This window comes from Agelaius tricolor, unplaced genomic scaffold, assembly GCF_023055355.1.
Source record: "Agelaius tricolor isolate 1412-34295 unplaced genomic scaffold, bAgeTri1.0.p SCAF_4, whole genome shotgun sequence".
Lineage (NCBI taxonomy): Eukaryota > Metazoa > Chordata > Aves > Passeriformes > Icteridae > Agelaius > Agelaius tricolor.
In genome coordinates this window covers 2617526-2638006 of record NW_027269264.1, presented here as the reverse complement: position 1 = coordinate 2638006, position 20481 = coordinate 2617526, and the positions used below count along the sequence as shown (strand labels likewise).

At 40.3% G+C, this 20481-nt stretch overlaps 1 protein-coding gene across 2 annotated transcripts in view; it reads left to right on the top strand.

The window, feature by feature from the left end:
* The first annotated feature begins 641 nt into the window (after positions 1-641).
* Positions 642-20481, top strand: part of SNX24 (sorting nexin 24) — a 91603-nt gene continuing 71763 nt past the window's right edge. The window contains exon 1 of one of the 2 annotated variants that reach the window (XM_071424366.1): positions 642-769. In XM_071424366.1, the coding sequence (XP_071280467.1) occupies positions 710-769 (60 nt within the window). In that variant the 5' untranslated portion in view covers positions 642-709. The remainder of the gene's footprint in view (positions 770-20481) is intronic. The other variant, XM_071424367.1, reaches the window with a different exon arrangement.

The following is a 20481-nucleotide window of genomic DNA, read 5'->3' as shown; positions in this document are numbered from 1 at the left end:
CAAAAAATGATAAGGGATCTGGAGAGGAGAGACTGCGGGAACTGGACCTGTTTAGTCTGCAGAAGAATGAGAGGGGATCTCATTAATCTCAAAGTTGGGTGCCAAAAGGATGGTGCCAGATTCTTTTCAGTAGTGCCCAGCGGTAGTACAAGGAGTAATAGACATAAACTACAACACAAGAAATTCCACCACAGCCTGAGGAAGAACTTTACACTGAGGGTGGCAGAGCACTGGAACAGGCTGCTCAGGAGGGCCTGAGTCTTCCTCTCTCCCTTTCTCCAAACCCATCTGGATGTGTTCCTGTGTCACCTGCTCTAGGTGACCCTGCGTTGGCATGGGGTTGCTTTTGGTGATCTCCAGAGGTCCCTTCCACCCTAATGATTCAGTGATTCAGGTTTGAGCTGCGGTGTGAATTTAGGACTGGATAAATTCGGCCCTCCGGAATTTAATTTTTTTTCCCCTCCGCTTTTTGTGTGCTCCGCAGTAGGGCTGCAGCTCCGGCTGAACCAGAAGCCGACGCTGTGGAGCACCGTTTGTTTCAAACCACGTTTTTTCCAGAGGAACCTTGTCCCGCCTCATCCCGGCAGCGCGAGGGGCTGCGGGAGCGGGGCCGAGCCCGCCACCTGCCCCGCCCATGTCACGTGGTGCGTGGTCACGTGACGGGCGTGCAGATGGCGGCGGCGCTGCCGCCGCGCTGAGGGGAGCCGGCATGGAGGTGTTCATCCCGTCCTTCCGATACGAGGAGAGCGAGCTGGAGCGGGGATACACGGTGAGGTGCGCCGGGGCGGGGCACGCCCGCGCCTCGGGGAGGCCAAGTGCCGGCAGCCAGCAGGGGCTGCGCTGCGGCGCTGTGCAGACATCAGTGTGCCGGGGCCGTTCTGCCCTCCGTGCCCATGCCGGCCCCGACCTGCCCTGCCCAGCCGTGCCCTGACCAGCGCAGCTCGTCCTGCCCCGCCAGCCTTCTCCCCAGCTCTGCCCAGCCTTGCCCCGCCCTGCTCTCTCCAGCATTGCCCTGCTAACCGTGTCCTGTAGAGCCATCCCAGCCCTGCTCTGTGCACCCCAGCCATGTCCTCCTTGTCAAGGCCGGCCTGGAGGGAGCCGTGCCCTGCCCAGCGCAGCCCATCCCTGGTCTGCTCCTCTCGGCACGGGAAGGATGGCCTCAGCCTGCCAGACACCTGCTGCCTCACTCGGGCGCTGCTCTGCGGGGCAGCAGCGGCAGAGGCGGGTGCGGCGTGAGCGGCAAGGGAGGGGAGGCAGCTGCTCCCTCGCCGCTCCGCCCTGCAGGGTCCAGGTGAAGGGGCTGGAGTATCTCTTGCATGTGGAAAGGCTGAGAGAGCCGGGACCGCTCATCCTCGAGAAGAAAAGGGGCAAGGACGTCTCTTCAATATGTACAGATGACCTGAATGGCCAGAGAGAGAGGGCCAGACTCTTCGTGTTGGTGCCCGGTGACAGGAGAGGTGGCAGTGGGCAAACACCAGCACACAGGGAACGCTCTTCAAACATATGACAAGACTGGCTTGTTATCATGAGGGTGGTCGAGCAGTGGCATAGGTTGCCCAGAGGACTGTGAAGTCTCCATCCTTGCACTTTCTCAAAACTTGGCTGGACACTATCCTGGGTAGCCAGCTGTATAGCTGGCTCCCCTTGAGCAGGCAGATTAGTTTGCACAGGTTTTAGAGGTCCTTTTTGTTCTCAGTAGTTTTCTCAGCTCACAAAACTGTTGGACAGTAGCACATTCACATGGTGCTGGGTGGAGACAGGGGGACCAAAACCCAAGGTATTTATCTGAAAGTGGATATTCAAAACTTGCTTCCTCTATTAAATAAATTAATTTAGTAGCTTAGAAAAAAAATCTGAATCCTGTAGAACTTCTAGAAGATTAATCCATATAGTTAGTCATAGTTCCATGAAGCAAGTTCATCTTCCTTATGCTATATATTATTTGGTCTTCACTACTAGCAAGCGTTTGCAGGCCTTGCAAAAGGTAAACCACTTCAGTTGTGTTAATGTGGGAATGTAGCAGCATTAATACTTTTGCCTCTTGGGTGAACTTAAATGTAAGTGACTCTCTACAAGACACCTGTGTGGTTTTGGGGACTTGGCTTTCAAACATTTTGAATTGAATGTGATTGAGTGTAATTACAATAGCACGGACTGATTCCACCACATCGTAGTTGAGCAGGTTAGTTGAAATGACAGAGTGATTTCTAAGATGCACATATTACACAAATAGGATTTCTCATAGTAATGTTTATTTTTAGTATTTTCATTTAGTGAGTTTCTGTTTCTTTAAATGTAATACTGTCTATGACTCCTGCTATCTACAGGATATGGGTTTTTAAAATTTCATAAACGTTAAGCTGTGTAAGCTTCAAAGAAATCAGAAATGAAACTATAGGATTCTAGGCGTCTTCCAAGAAAAGGATCCTGAGAGCAAACATGCTCTATGACGACACTGTTGATTGTTACAGCATTTTTCCTCTCAAGTCATTTACTGGTGGTGAGTCAGTCTAATGGATCTGAAAGTTGCTGTAGTTTAGTAGATTTTGGTAGTTTTTCCTGCATGATTATTTTGCCATTTTATTCAGGTGAGGGGATTTTATTCTACATCCGTACGAACCATGATTATACTTTATGCTGACCATGAAACTGTATGAGGTAGTGTGGCTGAAGTTTGTCTGAGTTGGGCATGCTTGTAGGAAAGGATATGGAAAACTGCCCTTATGATAACATTGTGTCTTTCCTTTGTGTTTTAAAGGACTATTCATGAGAAAAACTTATGCCAGTCTAATTGCCAATTTGTGATTATGTAAATAATTTGCATAAGTATTGTTCCAAATACAGAAATTCAAAGGGGTATACTATATGTCCTCCTTACAGCAAAACTGAGATTAATGAAAGCTTACCATTGCTCTCTACTAGCTATGAAATTATACAGGTAATCCACTTTATGTTAGTTTTCATCAGCAGCTTTACAATATTAGCATTAAAAAGTGTGGTTTAAAGGTCAAAGAAAGTGTATTCCCAATGGACACTACTGGCAAACTGGTAACAAAAGACAAGAAAAGGCTGAGCTACTTAACTTTTTTTGCTTCAGTCTTCATTTGTGGGTCTCTTTTCCCCACAGTTCTTGAGTGGATGGACTGCAAGGCAGGGAATGGGGATGTAAGTTCTAAGAGATGATAAGGATCATGAAGAACCTGAACATACCTAAGACTATGGATGCTGATGAGATGCATGCCAGAGTCCTGAGGGAGTTGGCTGATGTAGTTGCCAAGCCACTCTCCTTGATATTTAAAAAGTCATGTGAAATCTGAGGTGACTGGAAAAAGGAGTACCCATCTTTAAAGAGCATAAAAAGGAGGACCTTTGAAACTACCAACCTGTCAGAGTCCCCTCCATGCCTGGGAAGATCCCAGGACAGATCCCCCTAGAAGCTCTGCTAAGGCACATGGAGCACAGGGAGCCAGGGCATGCACCAAGGGTGAGTCCTGCCTGACCAGCCTGGTGGCCTTCTGTGATGGAGTGGCTGCATCAGTGCCTGAGGGAAAGGCTACAGGTGTCATTTACCTGGACTTCAGTAAGGCCTTGACATGGCCCCGTAACATCCAGCTCTCTAAGAGGTGTGGGTTGTGCAGATCAGCTGTTAGATAGACAAGAATGGGTTGGGTGGTAGCATCCAGAGGGTGGTGGTCAATGGCTCAGAGTCCCAGAGGATGTCAGTGGCAAGTGGTGCCCTCAGGGGTCTGTACTGGGACCAGTATTATTTAATATCAATGACATAGACAATTGAGTGCACCCTCAGCAAATTTGCAGATGAACACCAAGCTGAGTGGTGCGGTTACTGTACTGAAGACAGGACGCCATCCAGAGGGACCTGCATAAGCTCTAGAAGTGTGCCTGTGGGACCTTAATGAGATTCAGAAAGGGCAAGTGCAAGGTGCTGCACCTGGGCTGGGACAACCTCTGTTATCAGTCCAGGCTGGGGGATGGAGGGAGAAGAGCAGCCCTGCCCAGAAGGGCTTGGGGGTGCTGGTGGGTGAGGAGCTGGACATGACGCAGCCATGGGCACTCACAGCCCAGAAAGCCAAACATGTCCTGGGCTGCAGCCAAAGCAGGGTGAGGGAGGGGATTCTGCCCCTCTGCTCTACTCCACCCTGGTGAGACTCCACCTGGAAGGGGTCTGCTGCATCCAGCTCTGGGGTCCCTAGCATAAGAAAGGGGACTGTTGGAATCAGTCCAGAAAAGGACCACAAAAAAGGGATCAGAGGCATGGAGCTCTTCTGCTTTCCTCTTTCAGTGAGGAAAGGCTAAGCAAGTTCGTGTGTCCAACCTGGAGAAGAGAGGACTTCGGTGCTCCATTTTTGCAATAAACAAGGCTTTTAAGAAAGGTGAGGACAGGCTTTGTAGTAGTAGGCTTTTTCAGTGGAACAAGAAGAGTGCTTTTAAACTAAAAGAGAGTAGATTCAGATTAGACATAAGGAACACAGTTTTTACAGTGAGCATAGTGAAATCCTGCACACGTTGCTCAGAGAGGTTTCAAATGGCCCATCCCTGGAAACATTTAAGACCAGTCTGGATGGGACTCAGACTCAGCAGCCTGACATAGATGAATATGTCCCTGCTCATTGCAGAAGGAGTGGATTAGATGACCTTTAAAAGTCCCTTCCTACCCAAACTATCACACAATTCTGTGATCACAGAAGTACCACTTTACACAGTTGATTGTTTTACTGTTGTCTTTCCCACAAGTGCTCAAAATTAAAGTTTTTTGTTGGACTGGAGTAGCTGGAACAAGGAACTGTCAGAGCTTATGCAACTGAGAATAGCAGAAAAGGATGATGGAAGCAGATGGAAGATTGCTGACTTGCAGACTTTCCACCAGCCCAGTCACATGCCGGCGGGTTTCAGAGGGTGCCTTCTGCACTGTGACTGCCGGGGCCATTGCAGACAAGCAGCAGTCATGGGTGGTTTTCTGAGAAGAGTGGTGATGGTTGTCCTGGCATCTTTGCTAGAAACAGTGATGGTGATGACCTCCTGCATGAAATGAGGGACTGAAGGGAGAGTTGTTTCTCTCTGTGGTGGCTCTGCATTGCAACCCTAGCATGCTTCCCTGACATCCCTGTGTTTCTAGTTCCTTATCTTTAGCAGAATCGAATCCAGTTCCCCTGGATGCACGCTGCTGCTGTGTGTTCTTACTTCCTGAAAAGAAAGGACACAAAAGGGGTATTTGTCCTTTTCTTTATGGGAATTCATTACCGATTGGTTTGTTTTCAGCTTAGGCCTGTTGTTTTAGATTATTTTCTTTTTTTCCTTGGTGTGGCTGGCTAGGCAGCCCTTGGAAAGTGGAATGGCCAGAGATCCATCAGTTCTGCAGAGAGGGAGGAAATGACTTGCCATAGAAAGTGGAAATTTCTGTCTAGCTTTAGAGGGAAAACTACAGTACAATTATGAAATAGAAAGGGAGGTCTTGACCAGAGAAATAAAATACTAGGGTTATAAAAGATTAGAAAGAAAAATTAGGGAAAAATATAATTATACAATGCTTGAGATTGGGTTCTTTCAAAAGTGTTTGTTTCAGGAGCTCAGCTTTCCTAAAGCACTGTTCCTCTGATATAAAATCTTGAAAGTCATTTTCCCTCATCCCCTACACAAAAAAAACTCTATAGAATATTAATCCCAAAATTTCCGGGTGTGGGGTGCCTAGCTTCGTCTAGCCCTTGCTGCTAGACCAAAGGCAGCAGCTGTGGCCTTTTACCCCAGAGATACCTTTGGCCGGCTGGATGCTGCAGCTGGGCACTCGGAACAAATCCAGGCAAAGTAGGAACTCAGTTTACCTCTGGTGGAAAAGGTTCAGGCGACGGTGAAGAGAAAAGGAGCGGGTTCTATCGTAGAGTCTTAATCCAGAGTTTTATTTTAGGGTGGTAGATCTCTGAGTGTTGTAACAGCTCCCAATAGAACTCCCGGCCGCATGGTCTCGTCTCCTTTTAAGCCCCGGGGACAGGGGGAGGGAAGGGACAGGTGAGGGCCAACCAGGTGTGAGGAGGGGAAGGCTCAAGGGATATAGATGCTTGGACAGGCCAATGAACCCGGACCTGAAGGGCATCTTTTGAACTTCTGCCAACCACACGATGCCTTGCTGGAATGTTAAGATTGATGGACAGTTCTTAGCAGGAGGGCAAAAGGGGGAGGGGGAAGGTTGGCACACCTGAGGGGATTTGGGATAGGTGAAACAGGAAATCACACTGCAACAAAACCCAAGGAAAGACCCCAGAGTAAACTTGCACTTGTTCCAGTTCTGTTTGGAGTGTACATAAAATGATGAAACACAGAATATGGGAAATGTCAGTTTTCTTGGTGGACAATTAAATTTCATTGTCAGTTTAAATTGATGACACTAGCTTCTAAACTATTGAGCCTGTGCTAATAAATGCAACAGTTGTTCATAATTTGGCAGTGAATGACCTTTAAATGTAGGCGCTTACTAAGGATGTCCCTAGAGAACAATTCAACTTCGAAATGACACCCACGTGTTCTTGTTGTCATTTAAATATGCTCCCTTTGTCAATAACAGAATAATAAATACTAGTTAGATTTCTAATGTTGATTCAGATCCCAGGAAACTTATTGAATAAATTAGTGTACATTTGATTTATATTGACCAAAAAAATTTTACAGTGGTATATTGCAGGTCAAGGTGACATACATTTAAATGTGTTGTAGAGCAGAGGGCATACTTGACTGACACAAGTGCTTACTGCACTTTTAATTAACACTTCCAATACTACTCTCCAGATTGCTCCTGGAGCTGCAATTGTAGAAGCAACATCTGACATGTGAGATCATAAACTAATGTGGGTTTTTTGAAAGTTTATTCACTTTACCTCCATAGAAGCAGCAGTTTAATTACAAGATTGTACTTCTCTTCATGGAAGTATAAAATCACAAGGATCTAAAGTTTGGTAAAGTTTATGTATTTCAGCATTCTTTGCTGTTAAAATAATGTACATAGAGTCAAAAAGGGAAGTTTTCAGTTCTTCTATGAACACCTAGAATAAGGCACTATAGCAGATTATAAAGGGGCAATATTTATTCATTTTTTTAATGATAAAGTATAGAGGGAGTAATTATGAGTTTATGAAAAAGATTTCAAAGTATTAGTGTTCTAGCCCTTTAACTTTTAGCTTTCTATACTGTGTAAACTTAGCAGTTTTAAAAAATCTGAACAGATTTTGAGTGCCTTGAGTATGAAATCTACCAGCGTGAAGACGACTTGCATACCGGTCGGGCTTATGTAAGCTCACCATGTATTAACCTTGGGTCAGAAGTAGAAATCAGTGACACAGCAGTCACTCCAAGTTCAAGGAAGTTAAACAGAAGTACTCAATCTATTAGATCTAATTAGTCTTTCACAGTCTTAGTGTCTTCACAGAGGATTTTCAAATGTCCTGGTTTCTCTACCGGCAGTCAAAGTAAGTCTGTACAGATGCATTTCTCTCCTACAGGGATAATGAAGATGATAGAAGATAATTTGACAGATGTCAGTGATTCTGTAATGTCAGAAAAATGCTATTTTGATCATTGGTTTTGGTGAGTTTGATGTTCCAATGAAGGTGGAACATATTAGGGGAGGAAATAGACTAGGTAATTTAAGCCAGATTGCTGTTTCTAAAAATAGATTTTTTTCCTATTTTTTTTTAGTAAATCTTATTGGAAAGGGCCATCTAAGATTTCTCTGAGCAAGAAAACCTTTTGTTTTATTTGTGATGGGAGGGTTGACAGCTGAGTAGAAAAGCAGCAGCATGATTACCTCTATCAATTTTCCATCTGAAAGAGCAAAAGTTGACACATTCTATCAGTACACTACAACTGCAAAACATGTATTATCCATTCATCTCCCAATATCTACTGGTTTGCAGTTTTAATGAGGAATTTGCATTTTCAGAAAGATTGGAGGTAGCAGGGCATTCAGACATGCATCACAATAAAGATATATTTGAATTCCGCTGTATCTTTTGGAGGTATTGGTGACAACATTTTGTTAGTAATGTAATATTATCAGTGGAATTATTTCATCAGAGGATTCATGCTTAACTGCTCCTGGTGATGTTTCCAGATAGCATCAAGTCATGATAATTGTAAAATCTTGTCCACAAAGATAGTGTTAAACAAGTACATAGTACATTCTTCACTAGCCAGGAGTGAGAACACACCAGACTTTAAAATGCAACATGAGGGAGATGGAATAGATTTCTCCTTTTTTCTTACTGCAGTGCAATTTTAATCGGTCTTTGAATTTGAATACACCACCTGATGTAATTAATTCCAGGTTTAATTGATAGTTAGTGACTGTTGTTTTGGAATTTATTAAGTTATCTTGGAATTTCACTTGGAATATGATACCGAAGAGGTGCTTCTGTGCAGAGTGATCGGTGGGATAACTTCAGTGCTGCACTTGGTTACAGTGGAAATACTTGGTTTAGGTATGCACCATGGAAGTGTGCTAGTGGAGGCTTTCAGGCCATTGTATTCTGAATATTCTTGCTATCAGTAGCCATTCTATTTTTGTGTTTAAAGGAATTATATGAGGACTTGTATCAACTCTTCATTTTCAGTTTTCTATAAGCCTGAAATTTTTGTGGTTTGTGGAAGACTAAAATAGCATTTTGGAGAATGTTCTGTGAGAGGATTTTAAAGACAAAACAGATGTGTTGTCGTTCCCTTTGAAAGTGGCATTGTATTTTTAATAGAAAATGAAAGGAGAAGTGTGTGTTGTCTGTTAATAAACTTATTCTGAGGTGTCGTGATAAGTCTTACAGCTAGAGCATGAATACCCTCTTCCTGTAAACAAAATTATTATTTCAACCTATATATGGTATAAATTTCACATTTCATAAACCAATAAATGTTGTAGGGTTTTCGTTTTTTGTTTTTAATAAAATATTTGGGGCACAGCAATCAGGCTTGGATACTTTCAGGCATTGAAATAAGAAGAGACAGAAGGAGTATACCATGAGTAAGGAGCCCATGTCCATGCCAGGTTCGAAACAAAGTATGTTTCTTCTCATTCCTCCTCCGTTGGTGCAGTGAGAGCTCCACCTCTTGTTCAAAAAAACTTTTGGTTCTGGGAGTGTATACATAGGAAATCTGAGAAGATGAATTTGGATGCTGAATTTGCCCTCAGTGTAGGGTACTGACTCTGCTAAGTAATTTATGAGAAGTGATAGCCAAACCTCCACTGCAACCTCCATCTAGTGTATTATTTATTTAGATGTCACAGTGTTTGTGGGACCCAAAGGACCCAGTTAAGTCCAGGGCCTCTGTGAGACAGGTGTGGAATGATGTACATGCTACACATAGTTTCAAAAGTCACTCTTTAAAGGGGTTGCCTATACTTGATAATAGTTGTTTCCTGATGAGATGCTGTGAAAAGCATTGCATATCCAAAGATATTCTTACTATTTGAGCACGTAATTCTTTAACAGAGTGTAAACATGTATAAAACTTCTGTGAAAATCTTCTGTCCCACTAGGTTAACTTGAAAATGGTAAGATAAGAATTACTGATCTTCATTATTTTATTTTTTATATATCTTGTCTCCCTGTGATTGCTTCATTTTTTAAAAATGGACCCCCTTTTTATACCAGAGCAAAAGGTATTCAAGTACTGCAGTATCTTCAGATTGGAAAATAATGAAATCTAAAGCTTTCCTTACAATCTTTTACAAAAGGATGAACAAAGTCTTGATTAGGTAGTGAAATAATTAATTGTTCAGCAACAGGTCTGCATTGATGACAATACACTGCTTTTATGAAAAAGGACCATGTGTGTTGAGAAATACAGCTAGCTGCTTCTACTTCTGGTTTTGCACAGGACTCTTTCTTTGTGTATAGATTCCCTTCTCTACTCTTTATTTAGTAATCAAGCTCTTAGCAGGAATAGGACTGATCATGTGGCTTCCTTGCAGCTGAGCTGTGATGGTGATTACAGTCTGACTTTCTTGTTCTTTTAAGATGCGGAGAAAGAAAAAAGGGATTATGTCTTCAGTTTAATAGTAAATTAATGGACTAGTAAATTTATTGTAATGTCAGGGAATGTAATAAAAATATTAGCTTTGCTTTAAATATATGAAGAAATGGATATTCAAGAAAAAATGCACATCAACATTGGACTTGAAAGTTATGTCATTATAGAATCAGAAAACATATTAGCCTATTATTTTTCTTATTTGTTCCAAATTCTAAGGCAAATTATCTCCTGTGATGACATACTTCCTATAAAATTTTGAAATGCTTCATTCTTACAAACAAGATGGACAACATTTGAAAACTGTTTTCTAATTAGAGATTTATTCTCTCACTAAAAGTCAAAGACCTCCCAGGTTTATGTTCTAGCAAGGGAGCATAAAAAGTCAGTAATAAGTGACAATATCTATTTTTGGTGTTGAATAGAAATGTCAAAGGCCTTTCCTTTTGCTGAGTGTTCAGAATGTGGGTGTGATTGTGTGATTGGTAGGAATAGTGGTTTTGCACCATTGCCTCTGACACAGTGACTAGAAAGCTCAAGTACATTCTGAAGTATGGCTGAGTTTGGGGTGGATTTTTTAGTTGTTTTAGGTTTGTTGTTTGGGGGGGGGGGGTTGATGGGTTTTGTTGGAGTTTTTTATTTAATTATTTCCTTTTCATATTTGTTGTCTCTATCAAAATCCATTCCTAATTTTGGTTTTATCTTCCTGTGTCAGAAATGTTTCAATATCAGACATCCAAGTTTTGGCATGGATTTCTTTTGCCATTTGAGAAGAGGGAGACAATATTTTTTGAAAGAAATTCACTAAGGTCTTGATGAGCACGTCATTTTGGCATAGCAATTTTCTTCTCTCAAGTAACCCAGTCCTTATGTTGGCCTGAATTAGAGGCAAAGTAGGAAAGTATACTTTGTAAGAAGTTCAGCACTTGCAGCTAAGAAGTCTTTTAACATTTTGTCTTTTGCTACCTACTTGCTACTATATATTTATCTGGAAAATAAGGAGAATATGATAATGGGAACCAGAAACAGTTTGAGGGTTCTTGTTAGAATAATTTTTTTCTACATACATTTAGTCTTCATATTTGAATTTTTCCTTTCCTGGCTTGTCATTACAATTACATAATTGCAGCTGTAGAAAACCTCTAAAAAGAGTTTTAAGGGTGAAAAAACCTTGTACCATCTGGTTCGTAGTATAGAAATCTAAATTAAAAGAGTGATTTTTTTTTTTTGTCTAACCAGTGGGAGAAAGAAAGAAATTTCTCCTGAAATAAATTGTTCTGTATACTAAGAAAAGATGACTTGAACTTAGTTACTTAAATCATGAAAGTCATTGCTGTTTGCTTTCTTTTCCTTGCTTTTGTTTTGTTTTTTTTTTAATAAATTGTGAATGTTAGCATTACTGTCCTTGAATGCAGTGGCCAGAATAATACCACTAACACAAAATTTTCCTGACTGACTAAGTATTTAAATAATACATTTTGTGAAGTGGAAAAGAAAAGGTTAGTTTTGAAGTGTGTTTGGTGTATAGGAAAGAAATGGTAACATGCTGCACATTCAAAGCTTTTTTTTGCTACTGTAAATTGTCAAAAATTGCTGATTTGAAAGGGGGTAAAAACCTGCTTAAAGTAATCACAGATACAACTGTTATCTGTTACAGGCTAAGAACTTAATGCCCTATTGCTCAAATGAGTTTTTACAATAACGAGATAGCTATATCACACTCCTAAGTGAAAAGCTCATGAACTTTCCTGCATGGTTATTTCCAACCTCTACTCTTCTAACAAGCTCCCAAAGTTGTTGTTGCTTATAAAAGTGGAAAATGGACCTGATAAAAATGTTTAGTCTGCAGGGCTGTGTTTTATTTATCATATCACAAAAGAACAATGTTTTGTTGCATCATGGTCAAAATAGAAGCGACCTTGCTTGTTCATGAGTGTTCAAAGCATAGAGATAAGAGGCAAAGTAATAGAGTACAATAGAAAGAGTGTAGTGTAATTATTTGTGGCTTGTCAAGTGAAGCCCTTTCAGGCCCCAAGTGATTCAAATCTGGGAACTCTGCACAATTCTGTACACTAACCATAGCCAGCATCAGAGAAATCTCACCCAGCTTCTCCGACAGTACTGAAATTGCATCAGTTTGTCACACACTGAGCATGCCAGCTCCGCACAATATCATTTGCTTGCAAATGGGCCTGGCCCCAACGCCCTGAGACACATTCTTTGGTATCTGACTCTTGGCCTGTGATTTGTCATGTCTCTAGTGCTATCGGCGTAAAGTAATTTTAATAGATTCTGATGGTTTGCTTGTGGAAGGTAAAGAATGCACTACAGATTGTGTCAGGTAGCTTTCTATGGCATGCAGTTTGGTGGAGGCCCTCATGATGGTGATAGCCAAACAAAGACTATGGAGAAATGAGAACCCTATTTTGAACAGTATTTAACACTGCCCTTCTCAACACCCTGCTGTGGACATCCTTGCTAACTCAGCAGGTCCAAGAACTTAGCAGCTCAGCAAAGCAGGGTTATTTGTGCTTCAGACTTATTTATGGATGAGAGGATACAGCAGAAAAACAGTGGCTTTTTTGTCCCTACTCAAAAAGTGTGTAAAATGTATAAAAATGTTAATTTGTTTTAAAGAAGTAAACTGGATGTACATTTGTCTTGGTGTTTACCTTTTTATTATTTGTTTCAAGTATTAGTATTCTCTAAATAAAAATCCCTGTGTTTTTTAGCAAGTATGTTACATAATACCATAAAATTTTTTTAAAAGGCTTATGTGATTTATACTAACATGTATCTTTTTATAAAATTATATCAATATGGCCCAAAATATATATTCCTGAAGAATTTCTTCATAGATTTTAATTGATTTATTTATTTAACAATTATTTGATTGCTAAATCTTTGTTTGAAATTGTTTTCTTACACTATGAAGTAAGTATGTGGCATTATTTTACTCTTCCTTTGACACCACTGAGATGAGATTATTTTGCCATTGACAACTCTGATCTTTGCATCATTTTTTTCAGCTGACTTCCTTAATTGATTACTACTTTGGTGTTGGAGCCTGCGGCATAGCTCTCCAGAATTCTGCTGACACCAATCGATTAATGTGAAGGTGTTAGTTAGTGATTTCATCTAAGAAACATTCAAAACCATGTCAGTAATCGGTTCTTAAAAACTGCCAGATCACTGGATTTTGTTAGTTTGAACATGTTATTTTGCGTTTACAAGGATCAAGGATTTCTCTGGAGAGACGACAACAACAACAAAAGCCCAACAAAAGAAAAGCCAACAAGAAAAACCCCCAAAAACCAAGCCAACCCCCCCCCCCCAACAAAAACCAAAGATTCTCCACACTTTGAAGTGAATCTTGTGGGAAGAACAGATTTTATTCAGTTGTACATTAATATAGTATACGTGCACATGCCTTAATAATTAAAAGACTGTTTTAAAATATGTTCTTATTAATATTTAAGGTATCTCTGAGGAATTTATAAAAATACTTCAGCACAAACTATTTCTTTTTATGTTTACCTGGAGAATTTTTGACAGCAGTGTAACTCTGAGCACCCCGCTAGCAAGTCTGTGCAAGTCTGCCACTTTCTTTTCTGCAGTAACTTTCACATTTGCTTAGCAGCTTTGCATAGCTAAGCAAATTTTTAAAATGAGCCTGCGGTTTTTTTTCCTTTTTTCTTCTAAATATGTTCAGAAAAATAGTGTTGTTTTATACAATTCCTCAGAGTAATTCTGTGTTATGACCAGAACTCACTGTTCAATATTGCACATAAGAAAAAAAGGAGTAAAGTTTCTTTTTAAGCTTGATATTAACTTTTGAAAGCATGTTTTGCTTTTATTTCCTGGTGGAGTTTTTTGTAGGATGACTTCTTAAAACAACATAGATTTTTGCAGTGTGCTAGGCTTTGTGTATGCTACTGTGCATCAGTAAAACTTCTCTGTCTGATTTCCTAGGGGTGGTTGTGGAGTGTGCAAGTTTGCTAAGTCCAGTGAGCATGCTGTGTTCACAGGCTTTGTTTGTGCAGAAGGCAACCTGAATCAGTTGCCTCTACACCAACATCAAAACCAGCAAAGTATTGTGGTCTGTGTAATATGCTAATATTCAGAATGTAGATGGGCATGCATACACACGTGTTCATGGGTGCAGATATACAGAAGCACGTGCACATGTCAGCATTGGAAGGATTTGTTGGGTTGTATTGCTGAAGGGTCTGCTTGAGTTCCGGTATGACTTGATGTTTTAGTGATGTGGATGATAGAATGAGAATGTCCTTATTTAAATTTGCCATTGACACCAAGGTGGAAGTGACTGTGATCATGCTGGAGAGCAGTAGAGTTTAAAATAATTTTCATAAGTTGGAAAGTTTATTTAAAAAAGGGAAATGAGGTGCTAACTCAATAGGAACTGGTGTCAAAGGTCATATTTATCAAAAAAATAATCAGTTACATGGAGTAACATCTAAAAGATTAGGCAGTAGATATTCCTGAAAGGATCTGGGGGTTATCATGCATCACAAGATGGCCGTGTCACAAGGCAAATGCCTACTGGGGTTCCAAAAGAGGAATGTAACAAAAATGTCAGTGATGTGAAGTTTATACTAAGTGTGGAGTTCCATGTCCAGGTTTAGGTAGTGCATGCTAAGAAACATGAGCGAATGAGAAAAATTGTGGGTAAAAGAAGGCAATGTAAGAGCACTTATAACAAGTTACATTGCTTTCTGGATCTCTGATCAATGTGAAGGAGCTCTTTAGATTGCAAACAAAACAGTGGGTAGGAACTGCATGACTGTCTCCAGCAACAAAAAGCTGTTGAATAACAGAGGCAGTTGGTCTGTGTATTGACAGTGTTGTGGTCTTCTGCTGTGCAGTTATCAGAAATACAGGGCTAATTATGAAATGGTCCTGAATCCTAAAGCTACTACACCTCCAGAACACTCTTCAGGAGCAGGGTACAGAAGCTTTGTCTGTATGAGGCTTACAGGTTTCTGTTAAGAGTAAGAAGTACAGTTGGTAAGATGTGCAGCCTAGAGACAGCAGAAAAAGCCAGGTAACTCCAAGAAACATAGAGCCAGGTTAGATCTCAGGCTCCTTTTTGTGAGCCCCCCATTGACACTTCGCTGTCATCCTTTGCATTATTTCAAAAATTTTGTTTGTATCTTTGCCCTAATCTTTTATGTCTTACAAATTCTTTGGCTTTCTAAAACTCATATTTAAGAGCCCACACAGAGTAGTTCTGTCTCTTTTCCTGGGGAATGTGAAAGCATCTTATAATGGAATGGTTGCTGAAACAATCATGAACGTTTCCAACTCTGATTCTTTGTGCAAGAGAAAAAAATGTAATTTGTTTATTTGCTCAGGTAAGCCTTTTTCAAGGTCTTCCTGGGAGGTAAAAATTCTAGATTTTTCCCCATTTTTAGCTAATATTATTCAATAAAGCTTTTGTGTTTGGTATTTATCCTGCTTTCATGCTAGTCTATATCTGGTTCCATAACTGTAAATATACATAGCAATGAAAGGAGGTGCAGAACATGAGGACTGACATCTCCCTTTTATAAGCTAGTCAAGAAAATGCAAAAATTCAGTGCTACTCGTACTTCAGTCAGTATGCTTTTTCCTGTTTCACAAAATGAAAGCTTTCTGAGTGTTTAAATTGCTGGATGTGTGGTGTTTTAAGAGGTGACTAGATCGGTGGTTTAGCTGTGAAGCAGAAAGCAGTGTGGGGACAGGAGGGTTAGGAGTCCGGTCAGAGGTCTGAGTCTCTAATCCCTGTCCTGCTCACAGGTGTGTTTCACCTCAATCCTGTCTCATCTGAAGGGCATGAAGATAGACTGTACAAGTTAGAAGGCTCTTCAGGTTTACTAAATGACAGAAATAACAGAAGGGCAAGCAATTTTTCCTCAATTTACTCCCAAGTATTTTCAGGAGCTGATGAAAAAATTGTATTTTTAAAAGATTATTTCAGAGGGATTTGTAGGGCAACAATTTTTTGCCAAACGATATACCTTATAGTTATACTATATATACCTTATGTGCAGAACTTTCTGTAGGTATCTTTCATTTGATTCTTTCATTTGATTAATGAATTATGTACTAATTTTAATTTTGTGGGACGAGTTGCTGCTTTGTCAATGTGTGCTCAAACATCAGCATTATCTCCATTTCCTGATGTTTCTTGCATTCTCAGTGGTAACACCAGAACATTATCTCTGCCCTGGTGCAGGAGGCATGATGTGATGCCTCTCAGTAGTAAGGTCTTGTTTGCTTGTTCTCATGTGCTTTCTTTTCAGCACTGCTATGATCCATTCCATGATGTGATCATGTGCCTTGGCAGAAGTCAACGTCAGAGCAAAGAATAATGCTCTACCATTTGCCATTCTAGTTCTGTCTTGCTACTCTTAGCCAAGGACATACACAGATAGTTCAGCTTCACTTAATTCTTGATGTATGTAATCCATTTATAGCTCATGTGTAGATGTAGCTTTTTACCCTTCACACCATGGAAATCATCAAAAAATCCGCTGCAGTTTCAGCTAGAATGGTACTTTAAAACAGAAGGCTTGGTGCAAAATATTGGATGCACAGCAGTATGGTGATGTGCCACTGTCCTGAACACTAAATAGAAACCTCTCATATTTCACTGCTGTCTTTCTCATTAGTCGGGGGTTTGATGATAAGTGATTTAAATATCCCTAGTATGCAAGAATCATGGTCACTGACAAGGAATATGATTACAGAGATTTTTTTTTTTTACTCCTCATAGCTCAAATAGGCTATTTCTATACTTCTCAAGGTAACAGGGTGGGGTTATGCTGAGCAGCATGATAAGTAGGCAACACGAGTCAACATTTACTCACTCCCCAGTTATAAACCCATTTTTACCTCCTACATTACAAAAGTTTTTAATTTCTTGTTTGTAGACAGTAAAACATGATTCCATTTACCAACTGTCAGCAGACTTGCAGAAGAGCATTGAGAACTAATTTTTCATTCCCCAGAGAATGCAAGTTTGTTGCCAGGTAAGCTATCTTATGACTGGCATATATTGACTGTCAGCCTTTCAGAGGCCCCAGTGCTGGGTCCTGCAAGCACCAGAGACACAAGATTTAATTTTGATTACTGACTAACTTCCTTCTGGGTGTTTTTAACCTAAGAGCTCTGTGCATGCATGGATTGCTTACCTGTTAGATGAGACAAGATGCCATGAAAACATACTCAGAAAAGCAGGTGAAGAGGGAAATCTCCAAGTCAGCCAAATTTGGTTTTGTACTCATGCAGTCAAACCATAGCTTTGCACTGCTGTACAGAGGTCAGGGGTTTGGAACTAAAACAGGTAAAAAGCAGTAGTTTGATCAGATAGCCTTCTGTCCTAGTAGTACATTTGGTACTGAAGCTGGCTTGGCAATAGCTTTGGCATTGCACTACTTTTTACTACTACAGAAAGGGAATCGAGGTTCCAAATAGACTTAGGGCCCTTTTCTGGTATAGACAGCTTGGAAATGTAAAATGTGTTCTTGCATAGAATCATGAAGTGGTTTGGATTGGAAAGATTGGATTTAAAAAATATCTAATCCAACTCTTTACCATGGGCATGGACAGCTTTCACTATTTCACGTTCCTTGTTAGATTCAGCCTGACCTTTGGCACTTCCAGTGGTGGCATATCCACAGCTTCTCTGGTCAGCCTGTTCCAGTGTCTCACCACCCTCATCATATAAAAAGTCTTCCTTGTTTCCAATCTAAATCTACCCACTTAATTTATGAGTTAACGTTGCCACCTGTCCTGTCACTACAAACCTTGGTAAAAATTACCCTGTCTCCATCTTCCCTGTAAGCCCCCATTATGTATTGGAAGGCCACAAAATCTCCCTGGACCCTTCTCATCTTGTGCTGAACAACCACAACTATTTTCCTCTACAACTCGTCATAGCAGGGATGTTTCAGCTCTCTGGTCAATTCCGTGTCCCTTCTCTTGACTTGTTCCAACAGATCCATTTCTTTCATGTTACTGAGGACCCAAGCACTTCAGGTGAAATCTCACCAGAGCAGAGAGGGAGAGTCTTCTCCTTCTGCCTGCTGACCATGCTGCTTTTGATATTGCCCAAAATGCAATTGACTGTATGGGTTGTGAGCACACATTGCTGCATCGTGCCCAACTTTTCAGTCACTGTAGCCCAAATCCTTTTCTGCTGGGCTGCTCTCAACCCATTCATCCTCTAGCCTGTGTTGATACTGAGGGTTAACCAAACCCATGTTTGCTTTTGGCCATGTTGAATTTCATTACATTGGTATGGGCTCACTTGTCAAGCCTGTGAAGGTCCCTCTGGATGCCATCCCTTCTCTTCAGTGAATGAACTGCACAGCTCAGCTTGGTGTTTGGTTCAGTTTTGTGTAGAGGGCACTTACAAGGCCTGGGATCAAACATGAGCAAGACCAACCACAACAATGGCAGATCACTTGCTCGATGAATAATGCAAAGATCTTGACAAGTAAGTTTTTAATTATCACTTGAGGCAAGCCCAGTGGGATTGATTAAATTGTACATGGACAGGATTATTTCTTGAATTCTGTGACTTTGGAGTTCTTGACTTTTAACGTCAATGGTTTTGTTGTATTTTCTTTGATGGAATAATGTCTAAATTTATACTTTACTATCGTACTCAGTATTTCGGTGAAAACAATAGAAAAGTTCGCTGTATAGTTTGGGGGAAAAATAGCTGAGTTACAGGCTTCTTAAATGTTTTATAACATGTCACTGTTGGTTTCTTTTTTTTTTTTTTCTTTTTATTCTCCTTTGTGTAACACTGTAAATATTTAAATATGGCTCCCAAAAATAAAATCTCTCTAAAATGCTGAGCTCCTGTTGAAGGCTCTAGGGATTTGGTGTACTAAGTTAGAACTGGTTGAATGCATTTTAAAAATAACTTGTGGCTATAATTATTTGCTTCAACAGCTTGACTAGTGGTCAGAAGTAGGAGCCAGGGTGCAGGTCAGCCTGCTGGTGGCCACTGAAACAGCTGGAAGTCCAGTTTTTGCCTCTGGACCTGGAGGCTAACACAGCTGCTCCTGAGCAGCCTTTTTTTGTAAGCTCCCAGTATGAGCACATATTGAGTAACATTGGACTGGCTTGGTTTAGATGCAATGGAAACTTGTAGTCACTCCAGAATATTCCTTTCTAATTAGCAGAAATTTTGAAGCAGAGAAATTGCTTAAGCTTTTTAAGCAAAGGTTTTCCTCAGAAGAGGAAATCAGTACTATTTTGTCTTACTAGGTTGTTGGGATTACTTCTAGATGAAGTGAAGTCAGAGGCAAATATTTGTTTTGTTTGTTCCTTCACTTTATGTTGTAATCCTGTGTTTGTTACTAAAAAGTCCAGTGGTCAAAGAAATGGATTTAGAATTCACACTTAGCTTAATTTTGCTGTTTTCTAGATCTTGATTCTAGCTGGGTTTTGAACCAAGTATGTGTATGTGTGTCTAGTTTGTCTATTTAGAAATAGAGGAGAACATTCAGTAGTTCAAATAAACATCTGTACCCTTCTTTTACTTTCCTGTTAATGTACTCATGTTAATGCTAAGATCTTGAACAGATTCTCCTACAGAATTAAAATAATAAAAGAATGTATTAGTTGATAAATTGTGTGTGTTATGGAGCACTATCGATTACCTCACTTATTAGTTGGGCATTAAAGCAGACAGTATTTAGACAAATAATGAAATGCTCTTGTGACTTGCTTTTTATGTATAAAATGAAAGAGTAGCAAGCAAAATCTGAATAATGAGGGCTTGTTGTAATTCACATTAATGTTCAATTGTGAATGTACAGGATGTATACATTTTTCTCATTTAGAAACATCTATACACTAAAGTTTGTTTCTTCTGGGTAGTTTTTAAGTAGCTTTTTTTTTTCTTTAATTAGAATTCTTCATAATAATATGGTTTTCAGCTATAGATACTGGTATATAGGTGGTGCTCTTTACAAGCCATCTACTTGATAATTTTGGGTGTTTATAATTACAAGAGGAATTAAAGTTTAAAAGGCCATAGGAAGCACTGGAATATTTTTGCCTCTACAAAGTTACTAGTATTAGTCATTCTGTAGCTTGAATAAGGTATGTGTGCTCAGCCTGAGGGTTGTCCATGTAAGTAGGCTCAGGATCAGTCCTTGGAGTGATGGTTCTTGTCGGTTTGTGTCTTTGCTGGGGTGCCTAACAGACCAGTAGGGGTCACTCTATGCATTGAATTAGGGAACATGTTGGTAATTTTAATTACTCTTTTTAATTGCATATGCTAGCACTCTTGAAAAGAAAAAATCCTAGAGGAGAATTCTACTCATTGTTTATTAAATTACTGTTTTTTCTTTGAACTGGGAATATATGTACAAAACATGTACAATAGTTAACGTATTATAAACTAACATGGCTATTTCACAGATATCTCAT